This window comes from Lepidothrix coronata, unplaced genomic scaffold (assembly GCF_001604755.1).
Source record: "Lepidothrix coronata isolate B3197 unplaced genomic scaffold, Lepidothrix_coronata-1.0 Scaffold214, whole genome shotgun sequence".
NCBI lineage: Eukaryota > Metazoa > Chordata > Aves > Passeriformes > Pipridae > Lepidothrix > Lepidothrix coronata.
In genome coordinates, this window is record NW_016690394.1 from 283,564 (window position 1) to 309,957 (window position 26,394).

At 51.0% G+C, this 26,394-nt stretch overlaps 1 protein-coding gene across 5 annotated transcripts; it reads left to right on the forward strand.

Moving 5' to 3' along the window:
- The first annotated feature begins 26 nt into the window (after positions 1 to 26).
- LOC108506448 (protein DDI1 homolog 2) lies at positions 27 to 22,436 on the forward strand. Of its 5 annotated transcripts, none has more exons than XR_001877767.1 (10): positions 27 to 197; positions 4,767 to 4,896; positions 5,861 to 6,091; positions 7,975 to 8,101; positions 9,898 to 10,025; positions 10,564 to 10,692; positions 11,424 to 11,527; positions 11,937 to 12,126; positions 16,056 to 22,026; positions 22,426 to 22,436. XR_001877767.1 is itself a non-coding variant. In XM_017833484.1 (10 exons), exons 1-9 carry the CDS (start codon positions 60 to 62, stop codon positions 15,914 to 15,916), a joined length of 1,194 nt encoding a protein of 397 aa, XP_017688973.1. In that variant the 5' UTR covers positions 27 to 59; the 3' UTR covers positions 15,917 to 15,962; positions 16,056 to 16,170. The 5 variants fall into 5 exon arrangements, 4 of the variants coding, with proteins under 4 accessions (XP_017688973.1, XP_017688970.1, XP_017688971.1 ...); XM_017833484.1 differs by lacking the exon at positions 22,426 to 22,436 and adding an exon at positions 15,900 to 15,962 and having other exon boundaries at positions 16,056 to 16,170; XM_017833481.1 differs by lacking the exon at positions 22,426 to 22,436 and having other exon boundaries at positions 16,056 to 22,191.
- The last annotated feature ends 3,958 nt before the right edge of the window (positions 22,437 to 26,394 follow it).

Below are 26,394 nucleotides of genomic sequence, written 5' to 3' on the forward strand. Positions count from 1 at the left end.
GGGCGGGCGCTTTGCGACGGCGGCGCTTGTCGGCGGCGGCGGCGGCGGCGGGGACGGCCATGCTGCTCACCGTGTTCTGCCTGCGCCGCGACCGCTCCGAGATCACCTTCAGCCTCCAGGTGGACGCCGACTTCGAGCTCCAGAACTTCCGCGCCCTCTGCGAGCTGGAGTCCGGCATCCCGGCGGCCGAGAGCCAGGTCAGGGCCTGCCCCCCCCCGCGCCGCTCGGAGCGGCGGCGCCCCCGGGAGGGCCCCGGGCGGTGCCCCCGGGGTCGGGTCCGGGTGGGAGCGGCTGCGCCCCCTGCCCCGAGCAGAGGCGGGGTTCCCCCGGCTGGGAGCGGCGCCGTGCCCCCCCTTTCCTGGGGTCGCGGTCCCCGGAGCCTCCGCCCCGCGGATCCGGAGTTTGGGGCTTGTTTGGGGATCGTTGGGCAGGGTCGGGGCCCCTCCCCCGCCGCCCTCCTTCGCCTCCGTCGCTCTTCCCTCAAAATCCTCGTTTTGCCCCTCGGGAGGGGGCTCCGAGTGCTCGGTGACTTGGTGCCTCCGGAAAAGGCTCGATCTGCTCCCGCTGAGCGGCTGAAAGGGGGGGAGAATAACGTGGGTTTGTTGTTTTTATTGAGGTTTAGTAGGAATTTGGTGTTTAAACGGGGCAGGATTTGGACGAGAGAAGAGGGAGTCGGAGAGTGAGGAAGGTGGTGGCCCGTGGAATCCTCAACCCGCTGAAATGTTCGGGAACGGTTCTGCAATGTTTGGAAGGGGTTTGTTTATCCCATCAAAGCCCAGTCTAGTCTGGGGCCGAAAGGGCACATTGAGGCTTTTCCTCCCTTTTTTCCACACAGGTGTGGGGACCAGACGGGCGCATCCGTGTGGTTTTCCCAGCAAATATTCCCCCTCTCAGCCCAGATTCGGGGCTCACTCGCTGCCAAAACATGCGGGAGGCTGCGAGTGGGGGCGGCCCTGGGCCATCTGTCCGTCCCTCTGGGGTTTGCTCATGGTTTGGGTTCAGTCCCACTTTTGTGGCCGTTCCTCCCGGTTTTTCCTGGGCAGGGCGGGGCTGGCTCCTTTTCTTCACGCTGGCCCTGCCTGGCAGAGTTTGTGGAGTTTACTGGTGGTGGCTTTTGCTTCTCGAGCCTTTTCCCAGTCCCCATTAACAAAGTGTTTTTCCAGCCAAGCCAAGATTAGTCAGCGCTGGAAGAGCTGCTGCAGGAGCAGCCCTGGAGTTGGAGTTGTCCTCATCCAGCAGGTTCCCAATGGTGCTTGGCTTTCCCTCTGCCTTGGGCAAGCCTTGTTTTTTGGGATGGGAGGTTGGTGTTGAGAGAGAAGTGGTCTCAGAGCAGGGGGAATTTTAGAATGGGAGGTTGGTGTTGAGGGGAAAGTCTCAGAGCAACGGTAGAAAATCCAGGTGAGGTGGATTTTCCTTTAGAGGAAGAACTCTTGGTTTTGGGCAGGCAGAAAGAGAGAACCCCCCCTCACATAAAGGTTCTGTGCTCCAGCAAATCCTGTGTCCATGTCCTAGATCTGGGGAGAACCCCTACATGTGGAACTCCTCAGTGGCTTTGACATCTCCAGGCATGAACTGGAGCACAAACTCCTGCCTGTCAGCTTTGTCCCCTGTGTCACAGGGACCTGCAGCTCCAGGTCTGGTTTAGGAGAATGAGGGGTCGCTTCTGCTTGGGTTTTTTTGCCCGGAGTTCCCTGGTTTGAGTTGTTCCCCCCCAGCTGACGGGACGGGAGCAGCGCTGCGCTTTTGTAGCCACCTCTGCCTTCCTTCTGCTCCTCCATCTGCCTCTCGTGCATCATCCTGCGCTGCGTCGTGCCGTGCTTTCCAGGCAGTTATTTATTGCTTCTCTCTCTGCTCTTTCTGCCCGGTGTTTGTGAGGTGTTCTGAGGATCTTTAGTGGGGAGAACAGGTTGGACATCAGGAGGAATTTCTTCATGGTTGTTAAACATTGGCAGGGGCTGCCCAGGGAGGTTTGGAGTCCCCACTCCTGGAAGTGTCCCAGGAAGGCCTGGCCATGGCATTCAGTGCTCTGGGCTGGGGGACAAGGTGGGCATCGGGCACGGGGGGCACTCCATGGGCTGGCAGGGCTTTTCCAACGCGAATGATTCTGTGTTTCTGTGAAAGTTATAAAAATGCAAGTTATCAGTGATGCAGCTCATTGTATGGAAGGATTTTGCATTCTCAAACCACAAACAGGCAGTTTTACATCTACCAGACTCAGCTGTTTCCTGCCTTTTCCCACAGCCAAGACGGACATTGCGTTGAAGGTGTTGTGTTGGCACGAGAGAGGATGAATTTCATTGTAAGGGTCGTGCAGGGTGGAGTAAACCATTACTGTGTGTGGAAGAGGGTTAATCCCAGCCTTGCTCCCTGCTGGTTTGGGAGGTTAATTCCGGGTGCTGCCGGTTGGGGTGCAGCAGGGAGCTGTGAGGGGTCTGAGGTCAGTGTGAGATAACGGAGGCGGCGCCTGTGGCTGTGGTGATAAGAGGAGCTGGGTGAGGAGAGGGGAAATAATTGGGCTTCCTATGGTCTCCTCCACGCACCAAGGCCGTGGCTTTTCAGGGGGAGGGACAGGGAGGCTCTTGGCAGAGCCATGTTCTTCTGGCAGCACCTCATTCCCTTCGTTTCTCTTTCTCTTTGTGCCCTCCATGTCCTGTCCTCTGCCATGCTCAGGAACGTTTGATGGGTTCTGGGTTTGGCTTGATTGCTGCCTGCTGGTGGTATCCAGCACTCCCGCGTGAGGTTCCCTGCTCCATGAGGAGGTTCTACCCTATGGATTCATCATGCACAATGAATCCATCAGTGCCTGCATCCCTGCCCAAGTCTCCTCCAGAAGAGCCCAGGTCTGGAGCCTGCAAAACAGCCACAAACCAGATCATCAAGAGGCAGCACAATCCAATCTGTTTTAGGAGTGGAGCAGAAGGGGTCAGGAGTGGATTAATCCGAGCTGTAATGGATGTACCACGAGTGCTGGGTGCTTAATTCATTGTCTGGGATGTGAGGCCGAATGCTCATAAATCCAATCCCAGCAAGACGACAGAGGTAAAGCCTCACTTAAACTGATTAACTCGTCTCTCCCAGAGTGTCTGCGCAGGGAATCTGCCATTCCAGATTTGGGTGTGCAGCTGGGATTTATGACACACTCGCTGTGGCTGCGGCAGCGCCGACCCCGGCCGGTAACGTGAGAGCTGTGCCGGGCTCTGCCAGCGCGGGCTGACCTTGGTTATCCGGTGCTGCCGTGTGGGGTAGGGACTGTGCACCTCAATATCGCTGCCCCCGGCCCAAGGGGCTCTGGGAGGGACCCAGGCTGGGCAGTACCTGCAGGGTGGTATCAGTGAGAAGGTAGGGGAAGCTTATGCTCATTTCTACCGCGTGTGTTCCCCCAGTTCTGCTGCCTCTGGCTGCTGTCCTACAGGGTTCTGGTTATTGGTGCTCCTCCTGCCTTACCCTGCTTTGGCACCGCTGCTGGCGGTGGGTCTCTGCTGTTCGAATGTCACAGTGAGAGTCTGTGTAAGATTTTGGAGTCGCTGGAGTGAAGCAATGGAAGGCTGTAGTCTAGACCTTAGGACACGTAGTAGTTGGGTTTTTGGGAGCGTGTTGGATCTGCTCCCTGCGATAGCATCAGGGCTGTGGCCACGCCGGGGCTGAGAAAGCTTCTCCCATGCGGCTCGGCCAGTCCCGACCTGTGGTGAACGTGTTCTTGCTGAACTGGCCTTTTCCAGCCCCAAAGAGACACAGTTTGGCTACAGAAGATGGTAAATGTGAAATTTGATCATGGTCCCGAGGGGTTTAGGCCGAGTTCTCTGGTGCTCCTTGCTCTGGACTCCTGCCAGGGGCAGGATCGGTCGGACCGATCCACCTGATCTCACTGTGCTCCAGAGAATGCACAGAAACCTCTGCCTTGGCTGGTACCATTTCTGGGAATATTTGTTCCCATAAAGCCCAGCTTTATTTTACTTTTCCTACTTCCCTGTGATTCAGGGCCTCTGTAGGTATTACAGGTCCAGTGTTAATGGAAATGGTCCAATGGGGATTATTCACCTTTATCTCAGTGTTTTTGTGTTTAATGTGCAGACTCTTCATTAAGTCAGGTTATCAAAAATAGAAATGGATGTGACTTTGATAGTCACAAGAAGTTTCCCACCATGGACTGGTGGCAGTCTGAGCTGAGCCTTTGGGTGCTCTGAGTGTGGATAGAGTTACGTCACTGGAGTGAACTGGAACGCACTGAGCTAATGATTGAGGTCCCTGTAGAACTGGTTATTCTGGGGAGCTGTGTTGTGGGAAGAGGCAGAGATCATAGATGTTGGGCTGGCTCATCCATGGGTATGCCCGGATCGGTGCTGCCGGCACGCCCAGGGTCAGTGGGTGCTGTCTTGGGGGCAGGTCACGCTGCAGAAAACATCCCTGACTTGTGTAATCACAGAGGTTGGAGTTTGGAAACGTGGGCAGACAGTCCTGGTCAAGGCTTGCTTTTCCTTAATGATCTTGGCCTCTAATCAGGGCAGACCGGCCCTTCCTTGGTGTGCTGGATCTTGGCAAGTCCAACCCTGTGCTGTCCAACCACGGACGTGTTGAGGCCCTGCCGTGCCTGAGGGGTTTGGCCGGGCCTGTGAGAACATCACATCTTCCCTTCTGAAGCTTGACACGGGTCTGGAGGATTTGCTGGAGCGCTTTTTTCCCTACAGAAAAGTAACATCTTGCCATGTTTTTGGTTTTCGTCCGCTCTGTGCTGCTGGTGGCTCTCCTGGCGCTCCCCCCTCGCGCAGATCGTTTATGCGGAGCGGCCGCTGACCGACAACAACAGGTCCTTGGCCTCCTATGGCTTGAAGGACGGGGACGTGGTGATCCTGCGCCAGAAGGAGACGGTGGAGCCTCGGCCTTCCATCCGCTTCCCAGGTGAGGAAGGCTCCGTGCCAGCTGCTGCTCCGAGCCTGCAGAGGTTCCTCGGGCTTTATCCAACTCCTGTCAGTGTCTGACACCCCACTGGGTGAGGGAGGGAAGGTGACTGGGATGAGGCACAGGGGCTTTTAAATTAGCTAAAGGGCTTCCAATTTAATGTTTGTTTTGTCCTGAGGAAGCCAGTGCCATTTTACTGTTGCTTTGGGGAAATATGGAGGCAGCCAGGAGGGTCCAGAACGGTTTTGGTGAAGGTGTGTGAGTTTTCCTATGAGCACTGGTTCCCTTCCCGCTGGGCATGATGGCACAGCCGTGTCAGACCCAGAAACAGTGCCTGTGGATGTGTCCTAAACCGTCCTGTGGCAAATTCCCTGAGAAGCCCCATCTTACCAAACCCAGTGGCACAATCGTGTGTACACGTGAAAGGCTCCTCCGGGAATGTCTGAGTGGAGCCCTGTGCCTCTCTCCTGCCTTCCACAGCCATTCCTAGCAAATCCCACTCATAAAATATCCCTGAAAAAGGTGCCACTGGCTGAGAAGGGTGTGGGAGCATTGCTGAGGTCCTGGTCCTGCCTCAGCTGGAGGATGGGTACCTGCAATGCAGGTCTGCAGGAATGGTACTACATTTTTTTCCCCCCTGCTTTTTTTTAACCCAAGAGACTCTGAAGTTCCTTGGAGCCACTGGGTTTAGCCCTGTGGTCCCTCCATGAGGGATTCACATCTGTGAAGCTGGGAATAACCAGTCAGCAAGTGCATTTCAGGGGATTAAAAATGGGGCAGACAGACGAGCCCAGTTACATAAACGCGCCGTCGTTCCTAACCCAGTAACCCGGGGCCGTGGCTGCGCTTCCGACTCAGCTGCTGCTCACGGGATCCGCCCTAATGCAGCATTAAGGGCAGCTCATCCTCCCCGTGGTTTTCCAGCGGGTTGTACCCACGACACCCGTGGTGTTCCTCCCTCCAGGTCTGCCCAGGATAGACTTCAGCAGCATCGCCGTGCCCGGGACGTCCTCGCAGCAGCACCAGCCCCCGGCACAGCGGCCTCGCCCGTCGCCCCCGGATGCGCCGGCGTTCCCGCAGGGCCTGGACAACCCGGCGCTGCTGCGGGAGATGCTGCTGGCCAACCCCCACGAGCTGTCCCTGCTCAAGGAGCGCAACCCGCCCCTGGCTGAGGCCTTGCTGAGCGGGGACCTCGGTGAGTCGGGCTCGGAGCTGTTGGAGGGCTGATCAGGGGTGTTTAACGAGCTGGGGTTGCTGCAGGCTCATGGAGGCTGTGGATGAAAGGTGCCTTTGGGAGCACTCAAGGCAGAGCTCTTCTCTTTCTGGGTGTATTTCTCCTGCTCGGCTTCTTTAATATCCTCTGTCCCCTACTCAGAAATACCAGATGCGCAGATAAGTCAGGTGTCTGTGAACATGGGTGACTCAGCTCCTGATTTTTTCACTAAGACACTCCCAAATGCACATTTTCCAATAAAGGTGGTGTGTTTGCTGCATGCCAGAGCCTGCTGGGACTCAGCAGGGAGCAGCACGCTCCAAAACCAGCTCTGTCCGTAGTTATTGGCTGCTGTGGAAGCGAGCCTCAGAAAGGGAGAGGAAAAGGAACACACAAATAGTGTCTCTCAGGAGCTTTTTCAATAACAATAATCATAAATGTTTAAGTTTCTGTTAATCTTGGAAGTGTCCGTGTGTTTTGGGCACAGTTGAAGCCTTGTACCACGCCCTTCACTTCCTCTGCAGGTGAGTAGCTGATGTGGGTCCCTTGTTCTTCCTGTAATGAAAGCTTTGAACTCTGGTGTCCTTTTGGTATGGAAAGAGCAGAATTTTGGGCATGCAGATGTGCTTCTAAACCTCTGCAGGATGTTAGTTGGGAAATAAATCCTGTTGAGTTTGGAGAAATGAGTGAAGAGAAGGAGCTTCTAGCAGGAGACTTCTCCCACTTTCAGTGTTACAGCTGAGTGATCTCCCTCTGTTAAGGGAAGCCAGAAAGAAACTTCCATGGATATTGTCAGCCTACTTAATTTTTAATTCTGGCTTCAGTTCATATCCAGAGTTAAAACCATGTTCTTTGCATTCTTGGGCTTCTTCACACTTCTTGCTGGCAGTCTTTCCCATCACCTTGAGCAGAGGTGCTGTTCTTGGCACAGGAAACCAGAGGTTAAGCCCAAGATGCTCAAAAGTGGCTCCTCTGCTGCTCTGCCTGGTCTGTGCACGTCAAACTTGGACCCAGATGTCCATTTTCAGTCCCAAACGGCTGCACTGGGCTCTCAGGAGGAAGCGGTTTGGTCTGGTTATGCCCTTGTCCTGCTGCACAGGTGCTCCTCTCGATGTTTGGGCACAGATCCAGTTCAGCTCGGCTCTGATTCCCAAATATCCACATGGATCTGTGCCCTGTGGCTGTGCTGGACGAAGGCACCTGCTGTACAGAAGCCTAATTTCAAAAATCCAAATGGCAAAACGTACCAAACGACCTCCCTGAGCGTGTAACAGCCCTTGAGGCAGAGCTGCTTCCTGGGAACTGCGTCCCTGGAAGCAAACCCACAACCCTCCTCGTGTACAGACCTCCATGGACTGCCATGTCCTTTTTGATCCCATCCAAGTAGTGAAAAATAGTCAGAAACCATCCAAAAAGTGGGGATCTAAAAGCTGTGGTTTTAAAATGTGCATCTAGACTTAGTGTCCAGCCTAGGTTCCAGTGGTAGGCATTCATCTTTATGGATTATAATCTCTGGCTTTGGTTTCCCTGGGTTTAAAGAAAGTTTTGCTGTTAGTCTTTGGGAGGTTTTCACTTTTTTCCCTTATAAAAACGTATGTGCCAGGAAATTGAGTTTGATTGGGCAGGGTTTGGGAAGGGACACAAGGAGAATGAGCTCTGTCCAGTTGCTTTTCATCTCAGCGGGTTCCCAAATTTGCCCTCAATCCTTTGAGGTCCATCCATGCTGCCCTCAGAAGAAGCTTTTTTCTGTGTGCTGCCGAGTCTGCCCCTCAGCTGGCATCAAAGGAAGCATTTGCTGTGCCAGAATTTGATTTGCAAGAGTAATTTCCAGTAAAAAGCATTTCTGTATCTCTTTGTTTCCACAGAAAAATTCACGAGGGTGTTGCTGGAGCAACAGCAGGACCGAGCCCGGCGGGAGCAGGAGAGGATCCGACTCTATTCCGCTGACCCCTTTGATCTCGAGGCACAGGCCAAGATAGAAGAAGACATAAGGTAACGAACCAAAGTGCTTTGCAGGCTTCGGGGATCTTCCCTGGGGAAAACACTGCTCTGTGCTGCCATCCATGGTGGCTTTTCCTTGGAGGAGGCAGAATCTAAACACACTCCTTGTATGAAGACACGTTTGCTTGCAGGGCAATGCTCTGGGCCACCTTAGCATGTGGGAAGGTTGGGATTCGGGATGTGTAGGTGCACCCCATCCCTGAAGTGTGTCCAGCTGAGCACAGGATGTTCTTCCCTGTGAGGGTGGGGAGGCCCTGGCACAGGTTGCCCAGAGAAGCTGTGGCTGGCCCATCCCTGGAAGTGTCCAAGGCCAGGTTGGACGGGGCTTGGAGCAACCTGGGCTAGTGGGAGGTGTCCCTGCCCATGGCAGGGGCTGGAATGGTCTCTAAGGTCTCTTCCCACCCAAACCATTCCATGGCTCCATGATATGAGGTGGCAGCACTTCTGTCCATGTGTGTGATGTCCTGGAGCTGCCTGTGCTGGTCCAGTCTGAAACTGGAGCGCTTGTGGAAGGCACATCTGCTCTTGAGAGGTGGAACCTGGGGCGCCTCAGCTGTGTTCTGAGCAGAGGGCTGGGCCAGCGCTGGTCTCTGGGCTGAGCTCAGCGCAGCACCGCGGCGTCACTTCTCCCAGCTACCCTCGAGGTTTGGTTTCACATCCTGCTAATTCTTCTGTGTCTCTGGCTAATTCCAGTCTCCATCTTCACCGCTGTCGGAGCGATGTTCTGCAGAAACACATTCTGCTCATCAGCTCCCTCCCTCTTGCTGCCTGCCAAATGTAATTGCTTTGGGCTGAGGCTTGATTTCTTCAACTGAGTGATAAATCCTTGAGTCAGGACATGGCTGGTGGTTTCCCCCCTGCCCTGATAACCAAGTATCTGTCTGGTACAGACTCATCCTTGGTAAGAACAAAATTCAGTGGTGATAAGAGTTGTTGGTGTTGGATAAATGCTCAGCAATGCAGAAACCAGACATTTGTAGATAGTGAAACATTGCTTGGAGGCACAGGAATGCCTCCCTTCTCTCTGTAGATGAGGGACAGATAAAGGGGATGTGCCCAAGGCTGTGCAGCTGTTTGGGAACACTTTGGGCTGAGCAGTCCCCAGATTTCACAGCCTGCCTAGTGAAAAATGAAATGGCATCAAAATAGGAGCCCTTTTCCCTTTTTTGGGAGATGCAGTCAGTGTGGATAGCCATCACTTCCAAGATTGTCCTGGGGGCCATGAGGGGCTTCTGGAAGAGCATTTCTTCTGTTGGCCTGAATTTGCACCAAGGGCTTGTGCTCGTGGTGAGATTTTCGCTGTGGTTTTGCTCACCTCCCTCCCTTCCTATGCCTGGAAAAGGAAGGATACCAGGGAAACGGGAAGATTTTAATGTTCAGCTGCTGTGTGGGATTCCAGGGATGTAACTCCTGGCAACATCTCCCTGTGCCCTCGGTGTGACTAACGAATACGCGGGTTTTTTGCTCGAGACTCCTCCGGGTTAACGCCGTGGTGGGAGGTTCCCGTGGCCAACACAAGGTCATCAGGAGCTGCAGTGTGAGTTAGGCAGGGGCTGGAAGGAGCAGTGGCTGCTGGGGAGCAGCTTGGCATCTCTGGAATACACTAAGATCATTCCTAGCAATCCCTCAGCTCCAGGGTCTGTGTTTACTAACGAAGCCGTGGTTTAAATGTGTGTTTGTAAGGTGGATGGCAGCAGGTGGGATTTCTAGGTCTGTCTGTGGGTCAGAGGGATGTTACAAGGCCTGGCTGGTAGAAATTCTGATTTTTCTCTCTCCATGAAATCCAGGCAACAAAACATTGAAGAGAACATGACGATAGCGATGGAAGAGGCGCCCGAGAGCTTCGGGCAGGTGGTGATGCTCTACATTAACTGCAAAGTCAACGGGCACCCCGTGAAAGCCTTTGTGGACTCAGGTGAATTACCCCATTTTCATCTTTCTCCACACTCTCCCTCACTGAGGGTGACAGTAAACGTCCCAGTAGTTTTCCCCAGAAATCCCGTAATAAAGCACTACATGACAAGATGTTGAAGCACCTTATTAAACCCTGAGCACAGCCTGGGCGTTGTTTAAGGGCAGCAGAGCAAATTGTTGAGAGAAGCAGCGTGTGAACACCCCGGATCAGGGCTCCTGGGAGAGTTTCTGAGGCTCCCATTCCTGGAAGGTCACTGCCATATGTGTGTGTGTCTTATCTCATTTTGCAGACAGGGGGATTTCACACGCCTTTAATGTAGTGGTTCCCATCCACAGCCCTAAAGGGGAAGTTCTTGGGGTTGTTCCATCTGTGCAGTAACAGTCAGTGCTGATCCGTGTGTGGGCAGCCAGGTCAGCACAGTGGGATTCCCAGGAAGCCTTTATGCCCTGGGGCTGCTGCTGAGTGCCAGATCTTGAGCTCTTCCAGGAGAGAATTTTAATTTGTGATGGGGATTTAGCAGGAATTCTGTTGCTGGCAGGTGCCCAGATGACCATCATGAGCCAGGCCTGTGCTGAGAGGTGCAACATCATGAGGCTGGTGGATCGGCGGTGGGCCGGCATCGCCAAGGGCGTAGGGACACAGAAAATCATTGGCAGAGTGCACTTAGGTAAGTGCTGGCATTTCTGGGGCAGCTTTAGCAGGGGTTTGACTGCATTTCCCAGTCTTGGCACTGAGGAGTGTCTGGTTGGGTGCTGTAACTCCCACAGAGTAAAATCAAAGTGCATCTGCAAATGTGTTTGTTTGTCTCGGGCACAGAACTCTGTTTTCTGTCTCATTTAATGCTTTATTTTAGTGGAATTACCATAACACTTGGAGGTGAGGGAGTCCCCAGCTCCTGCAGGTGTAGAGAACACGTTCTCTGGGGGCAAAACCTGAGGTGAATGTGGAACACCAAGACCTTTCTTGTTTGGGGTGGGAGTGTTGGGCAGGGAGAGCTGCTCAGGAAGGGCTCCAGCACAGTGCAGTGTGTGCTGTTCCTTTGGGAAGAGGAGCCTCTCTGTGCTCTTGTGCAGCTTTTCTGGATGGAGATGATTGTCCTTATTACTGAAAAATCAATTCTGTTCACTGTTGTTGCTGCTTGGGCTTGTGTTCTAATGAGCTACTCACAGCCCCTTGAGTTTGGAGGGTCAGAGAAGCAGGACTTGAGGCTCCTGAGCATGTCAGCTTTTAAAATAATTAACTTGGGACTGTGACAGGCCTGGCAGTCCCTGGGGCTTGCACAGGGCTGGACTTTCTGTGACCAGAGCAGTATGTCAGAGCTCTGGTTTCAGATGTGCCCAGACCTTCCCCAGCAGATTTGTTGTGCTGTAGTGGTAACTTCTCTCCCTTGTGTTTCAGCTCAGGTGCAGATTGAAGGGGATTTCCTGGCGTGCTCCTTCTCGATCCTGGAAGAGCAGCCCATGGACATGCTCCTAGGACTGGATATGCTTAAGAGGCATCAGGTATCAAAATCTCTTCTGAAACAGTTACTGGCTCTTCCAAGTTAAGTGCAAAGTGCAACATAAGTGCCTCGCCTGTCAATTCAGTAGGGTTTTCCTGGAGAGGGTTGATGCTGGAATATCTTCTATCCTGGAAGCACGTACACTACATCCATCGTGGACAGCTCCAGGGTGCCTGGCTGCTGCCTGAAGCTTTTTGCTCTGATCAAAGACGCTCAAAGCTTTATAACTGAATGATTTATTACAAATCGAGTCAGACAGGACCCTTTGCTTCGAGCTGATGCTCCTGGCCCAGCGTTACCTGCTGGGAGCTGTTCCCATTGGAGTCGGGTTGTCTCACCTTGTTTCTCCCCTGCCTCCGGGACCTGACTGGCTCTCCCTCAGGCCCCTGATGTGTGGCTCTCTTCCACAGTGCTCCATCGATCTCAAGAAGAACGTTCTGGTGATCGGCACGACGGGCTCGCAGACCACGTTCCTGCCAGAGGGGGAGCTCCCGGAGTGTGCCCGGCTGGCCTACGGTGCCGGGCGCGAGGACGTGCGGCCCGAGGAGATCGCGGACCAGGAGCTGGCAGAAGCAATACAGAAATCCGTGGAGGAAGCAGGTACCAGGAGGAGCCCAGCTGAAGTGGGAGCCTGCATGTTGTTTTGCTGAGTGTCGGGATGCCTGTGAGCAGTTCCCCTTCCAGCTCTGGAGAGCAGCATCAAAGGGTGCAGAGAAGGGGCTGTATTCTTGCTCCAAGTGCACTTCTCTCTTCCTTTCTGGACAGCAAAACCTGCATGAAGGCACTTGAGGGGGTTTGCTGTTTAATTGGTGCTTTCCCTGCAGCTTCCCACCTGCCCTGGTTTCCTGGTCCTTGAGGTGTGGACGTGAATGGTTGTCTGTGACACCCGGTCAGTGGTGTCACATTGTAGTGCCTGGCAGGGCCGTGGCTCAGCTGTGGTTTTTCAGCAGCCTCGTGTAAGCACAGCTTTGGGGAGGCTTCCCAAATCCTGCTCTTAATGGCTGCACTGTGGAAAAATAGAGCAGCTGTGGCAGTGACAAAAGTTCATGGCAATTTTTAGAAACAGCACTATTGCAGCATTTTTCCCTGGAATGGTGCTCGTGCCCTCGGAGGGGGAATTGCTTCTTGTAGTTGCTCTAAATTTCAAAAGCTGAATTCACATCCCTATGTGCATCCTCAGCCTTAAATGTGATCTGCAAAGAGAACTCTCCCATAGTTTTGTTCCTGGTTTTGTTCCAAATGCTGCACAGATGCAGTGCCTGGGCTAGGGAAGATTTCAGTGGCTGCAAAATTTAGTGAAGTAATTTTATTTTCAGCCAAAAGAGCTGAAAGCTGAGCTATGAGCCAAACAGTTTGAAACTCACATTTTCTGTTCAACTCCTCCCTTAATTCAGCTTTTGGCTAAAGGAAGAATTCATTATTTTTTCCCTGCTGTTACAGGGAAGCTGTGAATACCTCAGAGTGTATTTCTTAGGCTTTTCCAAAACTTTTAAAGATAACATTTTATATCCAAGTGTTTTATGGAGACCTTTGACTCTTCCTGCTCATTTTCCCTCTGGAAGCACAGAGTAAATTCTACTTTCTACACTCATGCAGAACTCTTTGCTGGGTCAGGTTTAAGCTGATAAAGTTGATTCAACATTTTTTATTGCTAATTTTTTAAGACTCTAGCATGCTCATATTTAAGATTGAAGTGAGATAACAAGATTTAACAGTATATTAAATTTATTTTTGTTTATTAGATATTAATATTTATATATATCTAACTATATTTAAATATTAATATTTAACCATATTTGACCTTCCAATCAGGTTTTGATGTCTCTAAAACTCGGGCTCAGTACCTCGGGCTCGTGTCTCTTTCCCATAACCTGGCAGGTGTAAATATTAGTTCTTTTCCTGTTAAAACCTGGAGCCTGATGGAGCCTGAGTTGGTTTTTGGAATATATCTCTACTTTGGATGAGACATTATAATTGGTTGGGTTAGTTCTCTGCTGAAAGGGTCGAATAACAAGCAACCCTCAGCTCAAACTATGAGTCTTTACAATAAAAACATTTTAGTCGAGTGTTTGAAAAAGAAGTGCCTGAAATGACTTAAATCCAAGCTGCTTATGTACCTCATACAGTTCTAAGGACCACATGGCTTTGTTCAGCCTAATCAGCACTCGACCACTTTCCATGGATGCTGAGCCCTAGAGGAATGTAAAAGATTTATGGGAATAGGAAATGCATGTTGTGTGTTCACTTCATGCTCACAGAACACCAAAACACAGGACTAAGAGGGGGTCGTGTTCAGGTTGACTGTGACAGTCCTGACACAGGACCAGCCTCTGGCCCACAGGCATTTGTTGGCTGTATCCTAAAATGTTAGCAAATTCCCTCTCTCTCTCTTCCAAAACTTGAGTTGCTGCTAGGTGGTACCAGGAAAACCGAGAAAGGAAAGAACAGGAAACGGAAGAAGGAGAGAAAGAGAACAAGATGAAGCACCACAGAAGCTCAGCTCGCCACAAGATGTGTGTTCTTTCCTAAGAGCTGGAATTTTTGCTGCCTTCCAGGAGATGGTACAACACAAATGGCTGCTTGCACCTGGAGGCTATTAAAGTGCTCGTTTTGAATGCACCTGGATTATCCCTGAGCTTTATTTAATCCCTGAAGCCCACTTAAGGGAGCCTCATGACTTCTGTCAGCTGACCTGCTGGTGGTTCAGACCTACAGAAGGCAGCTGAGGTGGTGGTGGAGCCCTGGTGTGGTTCACTGGCATCCAGGTCCTCCACGTCCTCATTTATCTCTGAGGGCTTTATGCTCTTTTGTGCCAATTTCCCATCACTGGAAAACTCAGTGATCGTGGGGGATTCAGAAACCTGGCAGCAAAACTGGAGCTGTTTGAGGAGGAAGAAAGGAAGTGTAGCCAGGCAGGTCACCCCATACGCAGCTTTTCATCCAGGCAGCCTCAGTCCAAGTTGCTGCCACCACACACAACTCGGGCTGTTCCTGATTTAAATTCCTGAGAGGAATTTATCCCTGATGGTGCACTTTGTGGGGAAGAGTTTGTTCCTGGTATTAGCTGGATCAATATCCCTGATGGGGCTGGGATTCAGCTCCTGTAGACGCCCCAGGAGGAGGATGACACAGAGCAGTGCTTGGCAGAAAAACAGCTCCTGCTGCTGCCTAAATGCAACTCCCCGGCGGGTTTGATCAGACCCTCATTAATGATCCAACGGGTCAAAGGACAGTTCTGCTTCCTCCCTAAAGGGTTGGTTTGGGAACAGAGAGTGAGAACGTAATCCTTCCACATAGAAAGGATCCCTCTGGTTTTCATCTGTATCCATATCCTGTGTCACAAGGCTTTTCCCTTAGGAAAGATGAGCAGTGCATCAATCCAAGGGGTGGTATCATGGCACATACTGCACCAGTTTTAGTTAACAGAGAATAAAAGAACAAGAGGCTGAGGAGAGAAAGGCAGATTCCATGTTGTGGAATTTAAAGGGAATCCTGGCTGTAGGTGTGGGCATGGTGAGCTGTGCCCCAGTACTCCTGTAGAAAGGGAAAGACCAGGAAAACTAGTGTTTAAGACCACTGAATGTGGGAGGGGAAAGGGAGCTCATGCAGCACAAAATATGGATGTGTGACCTGGGAGGAGCAGGGCTGTGATGGCAGGACTGATCTGACCGCAAAGGTCGGGTGAGTGATTTAGAGAGTGCTGATACCTCAGCTAGATTAGACTGTCAGCAAGATAAGGTCACTTCTTTAACCTCTCCTGATAACCAGAGCAGTGTGTGGTGCTACTGGTAGACATCTGCTATTCATCCAGTCTCATGGGGAGAAGGAAGCAGCGACCTGGGCTTGGCTTCTGCCTGTTTCTCGTTTGCTTTGCTCTTCCCAGCCTCGTCAGCAGCTCCTTTGGGGGGTTTCTTTCCCCTTTGGATCTGTACTCTTTTGCAGCAGGCTGGTGTTGGTTCACCTTCTCTTGCCTGTGATGGCACTGCTGGGAGCACAACCCAAGAATGGTGCAGCCATCTCAATTCTCATATCCCTGAAACATGTCTCCTGAGTATCTCCAGCCAGAGGGAAAACAGAGCAGTAGATGCATGCCCTGTGCCGTGTGTGGTTTACCAAGTGTGTGGCATCACCCACGGACTACTCTGCAGCACAGACAGTACAGAGCAACCTTTAAACTGTTCTTTGGCAGAGTTATCATGACTCGATGTACTGAATTTCCCAGGCAGAATCCTTCTGGGAGGCAGGAGCTCCTGCAGCCTCCACGCTGTCACGCTGGACAGTCGGGAGTGGAGCTGAGCAGGGCTGTGACCGTGCATGGTGTGTGCTCTGAATGCTAACACGAGTTTGGTGTGTTTGTTTCCTAATCCAAACAGAACGTCGGAAGCCTTGATGCATGTAGTGTGTGTTTACTGCAGCTGGAGTGGGCCACAGACCAGGTATTTACAGCCACCCGTTCCGGTTTGCGCTGCCGCGGTGCAAACGGTGGTTCTGCCGTGTCCTGACTGCTCCTGTCCTTCTGTCTTCTCCAGAGAATAGTGACAAAGAAACTACCTCACTGGAAATGCCCTCATTACCAGCTTCTGATGGGTTTCAAAATCCAGTCCAGTCTTCAGGACTAAATTCCAAGATCTGTAATCCCACAAATCAATTACTTGATCGTTCTGTCTCTGCCCCTGCTTCAATTTGCTCATCCGAATCCAGCCTCGCAGAGCCCATTGATCCCAGAGCCGTCAAGACTTTTGACTCTTCACCTGAACGCCAGATAATCCCGGAAAAAGAGCATCCTCTGGTGTTAGAGCATCTTTCCAATAGCTCTTCCTTGGCAAATAACCCGTCTCCCCACACCGGGGAGGCAACCTGCTCCAATCCAGCTTGCCTTTCACAGAAGACACTCGAAGAAACATTTATTGCTGACATTTTAAAGGAATGTAATGCTAAAGGACAAGATCACAGTCAGGAACATCCTCTGGAAGTGACAAAAGACAATTTGACTGACACTGCTGCCAAGCATGGGCAGGATGAAGATGTCTGTCTGCCTTCGGAGCAGGAGCAAGAGCATGAGCTTCCCATAGACCATCGGACGTGCAAAGAGCCAGAAAAGGAACATCTGGAGGAGCAAACTGAGACAACTGACCCAGAACCTCCTTGCCATGTTGGTGGGTTTGAGAAACCTGTTGTGGCAGAAGCCAACCAGCCAGAAGATCCTCCCCTGGAAACAAGAGATGGACTAGAGAGAGCAGGTCTTTCCTGTTCGAAAGGGATTATCCAGCTGTCAGCCTCCTGTGTGCACATGGAAGCCTCCATGGAAGTCGATGTAGTTGAGCAGGATGCAGCTGAAGTGCGGAGCTCAGCAAGGGAGCAGAAGCAGCAGACCGACGACAGACGTGTATCTGACCTGAGCTCGGACGCCTTTTCCATGGAGGTGGAGTTGCTGAAGTCTCCGTCCTCCTCAAGGGCTCTGCTTCCCACCGGTGATGTCCTGCAGTCTAAAAGCTCTGGGGAAATTCCTGCAGAGTTGTCTAATTTGGTGACTGAAGTCAGCTCTTCCCCCTCCAGCATCCACGAGCTGAACACGGCTCCAGGAGGACCTTCAGAAGAGCCATGTTTCCCTCTGGCATCAGCCTTGAAAGAGCTTCACAAACTCTTGGTTATCAGTCGGAAAGGGGAATGTAAGATTCTCGCCTCGGAAGAAGTCTCCCAGCTCGAAATGGTTTGCAGAGAGCCAGCAGCAGTGGAGAAGGGGCTTCCTGAAGGTGAGCAGAAAGGCTCAGATCCAGCGAGCCAGGAACAGAGCTGCTCCTGCCCCGAGGTGAGGTCTGAGGGGAGCCAGCCCTGTGATTCCAGCAGAGAGCACATCAGCACCGGGCCTGTTGGTCGCAGTCAGCCTGCACTCGGGGAGGGGCCTCTAGGGAGGCAGAAGGGTCCAGGTAAGAGCCATTTGGTCCTGGAGAGTTCTGCAGCCACACCTGGGCAGCAGCAGAGCCTGGAGCAGGGGGAGGCTTTGGCAGAATCTTCTCAGAGTCCAGCTAGTCCAACTTTGGAGCAAAACACACCCGTTTCCTCCACACCTGCTTTGGGTGAAGGCGCACCTCAGGATATGCAGGGCCTGTTCATGGGAGCGCCTGGGAGGAGCAGCAGTGCTGCTCCTGAGGGTGGGTGTGAGGAGCCACCACTGAACCCACCAGCTGCCTGCACCAGACTGGCCGCGGGTGCCACTCCAGCCCCTGCTTTCCCTGCGGCTGATGTCGACCGGATCCTCAGTGCTGGTTTCACCCCGCGGGAGGCTCTCGAGGCCTTGGAACAAGCGGATGGAAACGCAGATCTTGCTCTTCTCATTTTGCTGGCCAAGAGTATCGTCGTTCCCACGTAACAGGGAGCTGGCTGGGGGGTCTTCTACAGGATGTATCTCAATTACACACCACAATGGATGAGCAGAATGTTGAGCCAGATTTTTTAATTATTTGCAGCCAAAGTAACTTGTCTCTTCTGTTTTACTTAATAGATTTGGCCTTTGAGAAGAAAGAAAACATCCTAGCATTGTGTGGACAGAATAGCTTTTAATTCTTCCTACTGGATTAAAATGACTGGGTTATTTAAATGTACAATTTTAGAATAAGCTCCAGTGCTACGAATAAAAAGCAGAAGCCGTTGTGCTCACTGCCCTGTCTGGAGCAAAGTGGGTTGTGACAGGAATTGGCCATGGGATGGGAGGTGCACGTGGAGTCCACACGGACTCTGGATTTGTTGTAGCTCTTTATAACCCAAAATCCAGCTGTTGAAACCATCCTGGCAGCAACTAAAGATGTGTAGATGCCCACAGACATAAAAGGCTTTGTTAGAGGAGCGAGGGGTGTGGGTTTTTTGGGGAGTGTGTTTTTGTGTGTGCACGGGGAAGGCTGATGCTTATTTTTGCCAAACCCTTTTAAGCTGGTTAGATTTAGAGTTGGACTCGATGATCCTTGTGGATCCCTTCCAACCCAGAATATTCTGTGATGCTCTTGGGCCAGTGTGTTCCAGTTTACAACATGGGGATAGAAGAAGGGAAGGGATAGAATTTGGTGCTACCAAAACTTTAAAGAGACATTTTAACTTATTTGGAGATGCATTGGTATTAATTGCAGGGGACAGGGGGAGGGAAAAGGAGTATTTGACATTTTTTTCTAGCCTTGCCCACATCTCATTTCCCCCATGCAGAAAGAACAAGCTCAACCACTTAAAGGCAAAACCTTAACAACGAATTTGTTTAACAAACCAACCATGTGTTATGGCTCCAAATCCTCCTCTGCCCAGGGAGGAATGAACTTCATCTCGGTGGCTGCATTCCCTGTGCTCTGAGAGGGGCTGTGATTGGAAGAAGGATCTGCTTTGCACTGGTTTGCCTGGATGTTTGGGGATGATCAGCCTCTGAGCTGGGGGGTGCTGATCTCACACCTCTTCAAGAGTAAGGACTCCCCAGTAGGGTTCATGAAACAAATGCACTGACGTGGCTTCTGTGCTACAACCGTCGTGGCCTTCTGGGACACCCCTGGGGAGTCCCTGCGTGGTGAGGCCTCACTGAGGCTGTGCTGTAGGAAGCCCTTTCCAGATGCTTTTTTTGGGGGATGATGCTCTGCAAAGCCCCAAAACTCTGTTGGGGCTGGGGAAGGAGAAGGAAAGTGTGGCTGAAACCAAAATTTAAGTAGGAACTTTGATTTAGTCCCACTTGCAAATCTCAGAAGTGGCTTTGTGTCAGGTGTTCATCTTGAACTTGCTGCACTGAGCTGAACGTGGAGTGATGGCTCAGCAGCACCAGACACGTGTTTTTGTTTGTGGCTTCCATGTGGTGTTGTCATTGTCTCAGGCCTGGGTCCTGGTGTTTCGTGTTCCCTGTTGCTTTAGCAGGTTTCCTACATGTGTGCTGGGCTGTTTTCGTGCAGGTGGCATTTAAAACCAACACAGATTTGGTTTCATCTGTCACCTCGCAAGAGTTTCTGCTGTCAGTGAGCGCTGGTGTCAGATTCGTCTCAGACACGTGGGCAGCCAGGAGATCCTTTACAGTAACGAAGAGCCTTAAGGCATTCCACTGTCAAAGGGAGCTTTTCCATGCGCTGGGGCAGTCCCAGCCAGGCCTGGAGCTCCCAGACAGGTTTGGCTTATATCCCTCTGCTTGTGATGCCAGCAGTGGGTGTTGCTCCGTGTGGGAAGCAGTGCTTGGCTGTCTGGGAACCCCCCGCCTGAGCAGCATCCAGCAATTCAGTTGGAGCTCTGCTCAAAATGAGTTCCTGAGGCCAGACTGCAGCTTTCTCGTCTTCACCGTGTGAGTGGTGGAGTTCCCCCTGCTGAAGGTTTGGTTTAATATTCTTGCAGTGAGCACCTCAAATCAGCAAAAGCCCCTCTGTGAAGGGCAGCACCTGGGCTGGTACAGGAGTAGTGTCATCAGGTCTCTCGAAGCCTTAGGAAATAGAATATTTTAGACCTGTTCCCATCTGCATCTGGTTCACTATCAGAAGCAGCAGCAACGAGGCTCCAGCTCTCAGATCCAGAGTGACTTCAGACAGCTGAATCTGCTCCCAGTTTGTGCCCTGGGGCTGGGTGAGGTGGTCCTGGGAGCAAAGTAACGCAGGTAGCAGGTGCAGGTTGGCCCTCTTGGATGCAGGAGAGCTGAACCTGCACCCTTAGTCTGCATGTGGATCTACTGCCAGCTGCTTGGAGCATCAGATGTTGGCTGCTCAATGTTAGCTCCTCATGTTAGCTCCTCAGTGTTAGCCCCTTGTGCTCACCCTTTGTGTTTTAGGAGCTGCTGCTCTGCACCGGGCTGGGGACAGGCTCTGGTTTCACGGCGACTTAGGCTGCGCATACGGAATTTACGCTATAAAAGCTTTAGAGCATCAGCCAGTCTGCTTCAATGCTCAGTTTTACTCCTTGTCAAATACGAGTTTTGAAACCCGCCCTCCTGCCAAAGCTGTATGGAAGCATTTATCCATAGTGCTAGAATTCCCTGGGTAACTCTCTCAACTGCTAGAAACAAACCCTGACCCCCAACTGATAAATACTTGTAAAACTTTTATCAAGTAGGTCCAAGCCTGGTGATTTAAATCTCTTCATTTCCGAGCCTTGCTTTGAGTGAATGGCTATGCGCTGCTGAATTAGCGAATAATTTTTTTAGGAGTAAGATTTAGGAGAAAATTGGGGCAGTGGTGAGTATTTAAGGTTAAAATAAAATGTAATAGAACGTGTGTTTAGCGAACGCTGTCTAAAAGTTGTCTTTGTTTCAATGTGTGTCCTCTCTGCTGCGTGCACACACACGTCCTCTGCTCAGCTTCCAGCAATCCCTTTGCTGGTCCCTGTGCTGACCTGGCTCACAGAGTGGGAATATTTCTATGGAAGGAGGGATGGCAGAGCGCTACAGCTTGTTGGCTACAGCAGGGGATAAAGGTACCACCAAAAGCTTTTCAGGTTTCCAAAGAGCTGTGTATCCTGGCCTAAAATCAGACCTTTGCTCTCTTCTCTTCCCCCTCATCATTAATTGGTGCTCCAGTGTCCTAATGTCACATCAGCAAAGGGATTTCACCATGAAAGTCCTGCTCTAGAGAGTAAAGCAACGCTCAGAAGCTGCTTCGTGAAGCTGCCAGTGCCTGTGGGACCGGGTGGGTCCGTAGAGATTGTTTGTGGGTGTTCCTTGGAGCCACTGTTGGTTTTGGATGTATTATTTTCCTTAAAGATATGGAAGCAATGGCCTTGGCCTCTTGCTGAGCATGTGTTTCTTTACACAAGGCCGTAGGTGAGCACAGAGGGATGTTTAGTGAAATCCCAAAATCTGGAAGTTTCTGGGCACAAGTGACTGACAAGAGGAGGGATTATTCCTGGTGATGGTCCCTGGCATGTTTTCCTGCTGCTGGACAGAGCTGAGCTGTGCTGTTACCCTGACAATCTGCCTCGTTGCTGCATCTGTTTGACTTTCTACATAGGCACTTGGTCTCCAGGACTGTTAATCTTGTACCTTCTCTGTGTTCCTCTCTTCCTGTCTTTGTCTCTCCCTCTTGCCATCCTCTCCTCAAAAGTAGCAATATTTAAGTGTACTTGCTGAATGCTAACTTCAGTTTTCTCTAAGATGCTATGCCATTGACAAAAGGAGAAGCAGATCCTAGAGGTTTCTTCACCAGACTTGGATTTCTTGCCAAACAGCTCCCCAGAACTTTAACAGGAATTCAAAGAGGAGAAATCCAGAGGTATTTTTGCCTGCCTCTCTCGGAAGTCAGCTTGGGGGTCGGTTTCGTGTACATCATTCCCCTCTGAAGTGTTCAAGAGATTTCTTCCTGCACTGTGTAGATGAGGCTTGGTCTGTGATCCAAATGTACCTTTGGGTCACACTTTGATGCTTTTTAGCTTCAGAGTTTTACAGACTCACTTAGGGAACTTGAGGGAATCAATACTCAGGAATCCTAAAGCTGGTTGTGTTTGTGTTGTTGACTCTCATGGGCTGAACACGCTGCGGCCTCGCAGGCGGCTGAAGGGAGGAGAGTGGGTGTGTCACCAGTGGGATGTGGTTCTGCCCAGAGTAATACACACTTGATTCTTTTTTTTGATTTTTTTTTTTTAATATCGGGGGACTGTTTATCAACAAAATTGATGTGTAAAGAAAATTTGATATTTAAAAAAATGAATAAAAACTTTATCATAATGTTGCTTGGTTGGTCTGTCTGTATTTCTGAGGCCAGCAGCTCTGCACTCAGATCCTTCTCTGCCTTTTTTACCAAAGCCAGTGGATTTTCCTTAACATAAATGTCATTTTAAACGTAACAAGTAGAAATCTGTGGGTAAAATTATTCCAGTTGGCAGGGCCTGAGAACAGGCATGAGAAATTCCTGTATTCCCCTTCTTTGGGGATGGGTGATGGGTCCTTCAGGCAGGACTTGGAAGTGGAAGAGCACGAGAATAAACACAAAATGTAGCACTTGGACACAGCTCTGTCTGATGAAAAAATGAATAAGGCACTCCTTGTCTCCTACCTAAATACCTCATTTCCAGCCTGATTAGGAGATGGTTTTCTTTTCCTGGAGCTGGAATTTAATTTCTTGGGTCATTAAAAAAATTGGCATTTCTATCCCCGCAAAGCTCATGACAGTTGTAGTTAGAAATAACTTTTTTGAAGTCCCATTCTCTTAGTGTGAGAGAACAGGTTTTGGAAAGGAGGAGTAGAGGATATTCCTCAATGAAACTTGGGGCGCAGTGACAAACCCCAAGATAGCATCTCATGGAGCAGCAATTCCTTCTTCAGATCTGGAAAAACTCGCACTTTTCCTTGGGACAACACTGAGGTTTTGACTGTCTTAAGTCCTCGCTATCAAAAGTTGTCAGTGTTGGTACCAGATGAGAGACACCGACACGATGGGTTATGAATCAGTTGCTGTGACAAATTTGGCAGTAGTTTCCTAACATGTTCAGAGCTCTGCATGTGCTGCTGTTGGCAGTGTTAGAGCCAAGTGAGGTCATTAGTGTCATGAGGTCATTAATTAGGAGGCAAAACTACATTTTGAATCCTGTTCTCAGGGTGGGAAAGGATTTGATGTGAGGGTTGCTACAGCCTCATCATACATTGACCAAAGCGTTCACTGTGATTTTTTCTGCTGGGAGGTGGTTTAAGGACTAAGTGCCCTGTTTCAAAACTGTTTTGAGCACTTGGGCCTTGTTTTTTCTGCTTGAGGAAGATGGTTTTATTTTGGTAACATATAAAAGTGAAAATTAACCACAGTTATGGTTGTGTTCACATTTGGGATTGTCCCAGTCTGAATTGGGAATGAAAGCTGAAGGAGGGTAGGTTGGCCTCCCACTCCCTGGAAGTGTCCAAGGCCAGGTTGGACAGGGCTTGGAGCCACCTGAGCTAGTGGAAGGTGTCCCTGCCCATGGCAGGGGGTGGAACGAGATCTTTAAGGTCCCTTCCAACACAAACCAGTCTGGGATTCTGTGAATTTGGGTATTGGCACTGAAATCTGCGGCCTTTATACAGCCAAGAGACGATCACACCCCGTGCAATAAATGTAAAGGTGCTCCAGGTCGGTGTGTTTTCCTTGGTTATTTTTTGTGGGCCTTTAGGAGTAGAGGTCTCCCCTAAAAACTCCCCACAGAGGTCTGGAGTTTAAAAATAACAGCTGAGGGTTTTCTGAGCAGTCACGTGGGCGCTGAGGCTGCGCTAAGAGCAGAAGGCAGAGAGGTGAGGTGAGGGTTGCAACATGCGACTTCCTGCACTGGAACACTCAGGGAATGCTCAGCAGAAGGAACGTGACCGAGCCATTGCTCAGGAATTCTGCAGTGCCTCCCAACAGCCCTGCCTGGCCTCTCTGCAGTCCCATGGTCTGAGCGCACGCCTGGTGTGCCTTTGCCAAGGGAACCACTTTTTGGGCACGTTTGTCACCAGAGTGGGATTTGGGAAATCCTGCTGGCCAGCCCGGCTTTTGATTCACTGTGGTCTTACATGGATTATCTGCTCTGCCTCATTCCCTGGGGGCATGCTGGGGGTGCAGGGACCCCTTGGAAGTGTAACCACTCCACTATGACATAATTGCCTCTGACAACCACGTGTACTAATTACAGGGTGCTGTCATGATTGCCAATAAAGCACTGAGTCACAAGGATGTGAGTGCTGGTGACTGAAATCCCTCACAACAGCCACTGCCAAAGGAGTGGCTGTTTCCCAGTCCCTTTGTTAAGAAATGGAAACGGGACGAGGTTTAAAATCAAACCACTTGTGCCTGGCTGTGGAAATGGAGGTGTGTTCACTTATAAGCCAACTGTTTCTTCTGTGTTTTTCGTAATACTAATTTTTTTCCTGCCTGGATCACTGGCAGGATTATTGAAGTGCCCTATGACTGCACTGCATTAGGTAGTATCTTAGGAGCATCTTTCATGTAACACACCTTGCTCAGGAGGTGATAGCCTTCTGTCCTTCCTCACTCTCTGTCTGCCACAAGTGCCCTGCGGCTCCTCTCCTTGTGGATCACGTTATTCATGCCAACTTCAGGCTGCAAATAATAAGCAAAGAGTTAAAAACCTCTTGGGAAGAGAGTGGGAAGCAGCCCAACATGTGGAGGGAGTGGGATGGAGCCTCCCAAGCTTGTCTAAGGAGAATGGCAGCTGTCTAAATGCTGGGAGTGAGGAATTTTCCATGTAAATCCCTAATTGTGTGGTGGGTGCTTTAAGGGATTACAACCAACTCGTTTTACTGGGAGTAAAATGCTTGGGGCATTCAAAGCATCCAGGAAAGCTGCAGGAGACCAGGAAGTCTGCCCTACCATAGAATCCTAGAATGGTTTGGGTTGGAAGGGACCTTAAAGATCATCTCCTTCCAACCCCCATGGGATTATACAGGTGTGGATGCTGCACCTGGTGCCTCTGGAGCAATGAGGAATGCAAATGGATGCACATGCCTGCTGGTGTTGCTCATTTTCCTTAGACTTCATGCTTTAAATCCTAAAATTCACCAGCAAAGAATAAAACAGTGCGTGGGATCTGTTGGGCTGCTTTAAAAGGAGCTGACTTTAGTCTCTCCAGTGACTTGTTGGGGATCAGGCTTGGATGCTTCATGCTCAGGACTGCTGTGGAGTAGTTGTGTGTGGGTTTTAGGGAGGTCCTTTCCCTCAAATCCCCCCCGGTTCAGTAGGAGAGAGTCACCTTCCTCCCCAGCTGCTGAGACAAGCTCTTATCCTTCGGATCTCACTTAAAATGTTTCTTCTTCTCTAGAGGCTGGTGGGGAGCTGGAAAAATAAAAGTTTTCTGCTTTGGCTCACTTCTAACCCAAGCACTAAAGAGCTGCACTCTCTTCCCTTCCCTGGGAGTTTCTCCCATGGTTTCCAAAGCTGTTAAACTGGCTGGGCTGTTCCTGCAGGGAAAGAGCAGGTTTGGCCTGGTGTGGTTTCTTTATCCAAGTCCTTGCTCAGCCCTTTCCTTCCCTGCCAGCAGGTTATTTACAGAGGAAGGGGTGGGAATGGCAGGGAATGTGCTCCTGGGGAGCTGCTGGCTTTTCCTTTTTTAATTGCTTTGACTTTCAGTTCCATTTTCAGTTCCAGGGTCGGGTGCAGGCACTAAGCCAGCCTCGAGTCACAACTCTTCACCTCAATCTCAGGAGGAGAGTTCATTATTATTTTTTATTTCTTTAACCCCCTCCATTGAGCCTTTGTGCCAGCTCCTGGTTCTGTCCTGTGATGGCAAGTAGGACTTGTATCTGAGTTTTTTAGGAGCTTTTCCCAGCGATGGAGGTTTAGGCTGAAGCAACACTTAATGTGGCCCATTTTTGGATTCATGGTGCCACCCAGCACATGGACCCCAACAAAGAACTAGATCCCCTATTTCAAGTTGCTGGAGGGGGACTGAAGGAAGCACTGCTGAAGCCCACAATGGTGGGTTGCCATGTGGACTCCCCATTTTTCCCTCACCACGGAATATCTCCCTTTCCTTTGAGGCCAGCACCCCAAAGCCAGAGGCTGGGTGGTTGGTGGCCACCTCACCTGGTGTCCCCAAACCCACTGTGTGTCCACTCAGCAGGCACCCAACACCGCTGTCCCCTCCTGTCCCCTCAGGTGACTGTGAGGGACCCAACACCATCTCCCCTCACCCCCCTCACATCCCTCCTTGCTGTGAGGGACCCAATGCCATCTTCTCTCGTGTCCTCTCGTTGGGTCATGAGGGTCCCAAATGCCATCTCTCCTCACCAAGGTCAAGGACATAATGAACTCAAAGCCATCCCCCCTCGTGTCCCCTCACTGTCCCCAATGCCATCTCCCTTAATGTCCCCTCACTGAGCCTGGGGCTGCGTGGGACTTTGTGCCATCTCCCTCCATGCCCTCACTGTCTCCAACAAACACCATCTCCCCTCGTGTCCCTTCACTGTCCCCA

What these genes read in the sequence shown, in the direction of transcription:
- LOC108506448 (XM_017833481.1), top strand. Translation starts at nt 60, where the DNA reads ATGCTGCTCACCGTGTTCTGCCTGCGCCGCGACCGCTCCGAGATCACC. An exon ending in GAAAGCCTTTGTGGACTCAG is followed by an intron (nt 10,026 to 10,563) that starts GTGAATTACCCC and finishes TGTTGCTGGCAG; the next exon opens with GTGCCCAGATGACCATCATG. An exon ending in ATATGCTTAAGAGGCATCAG is followed by an intron (nt 11,528 to 11,936) that starts GTATCAAAATCT and finishes TCTCTTCCACAG; the next exon opens with TGCTCCATCGATCTCAAGAA.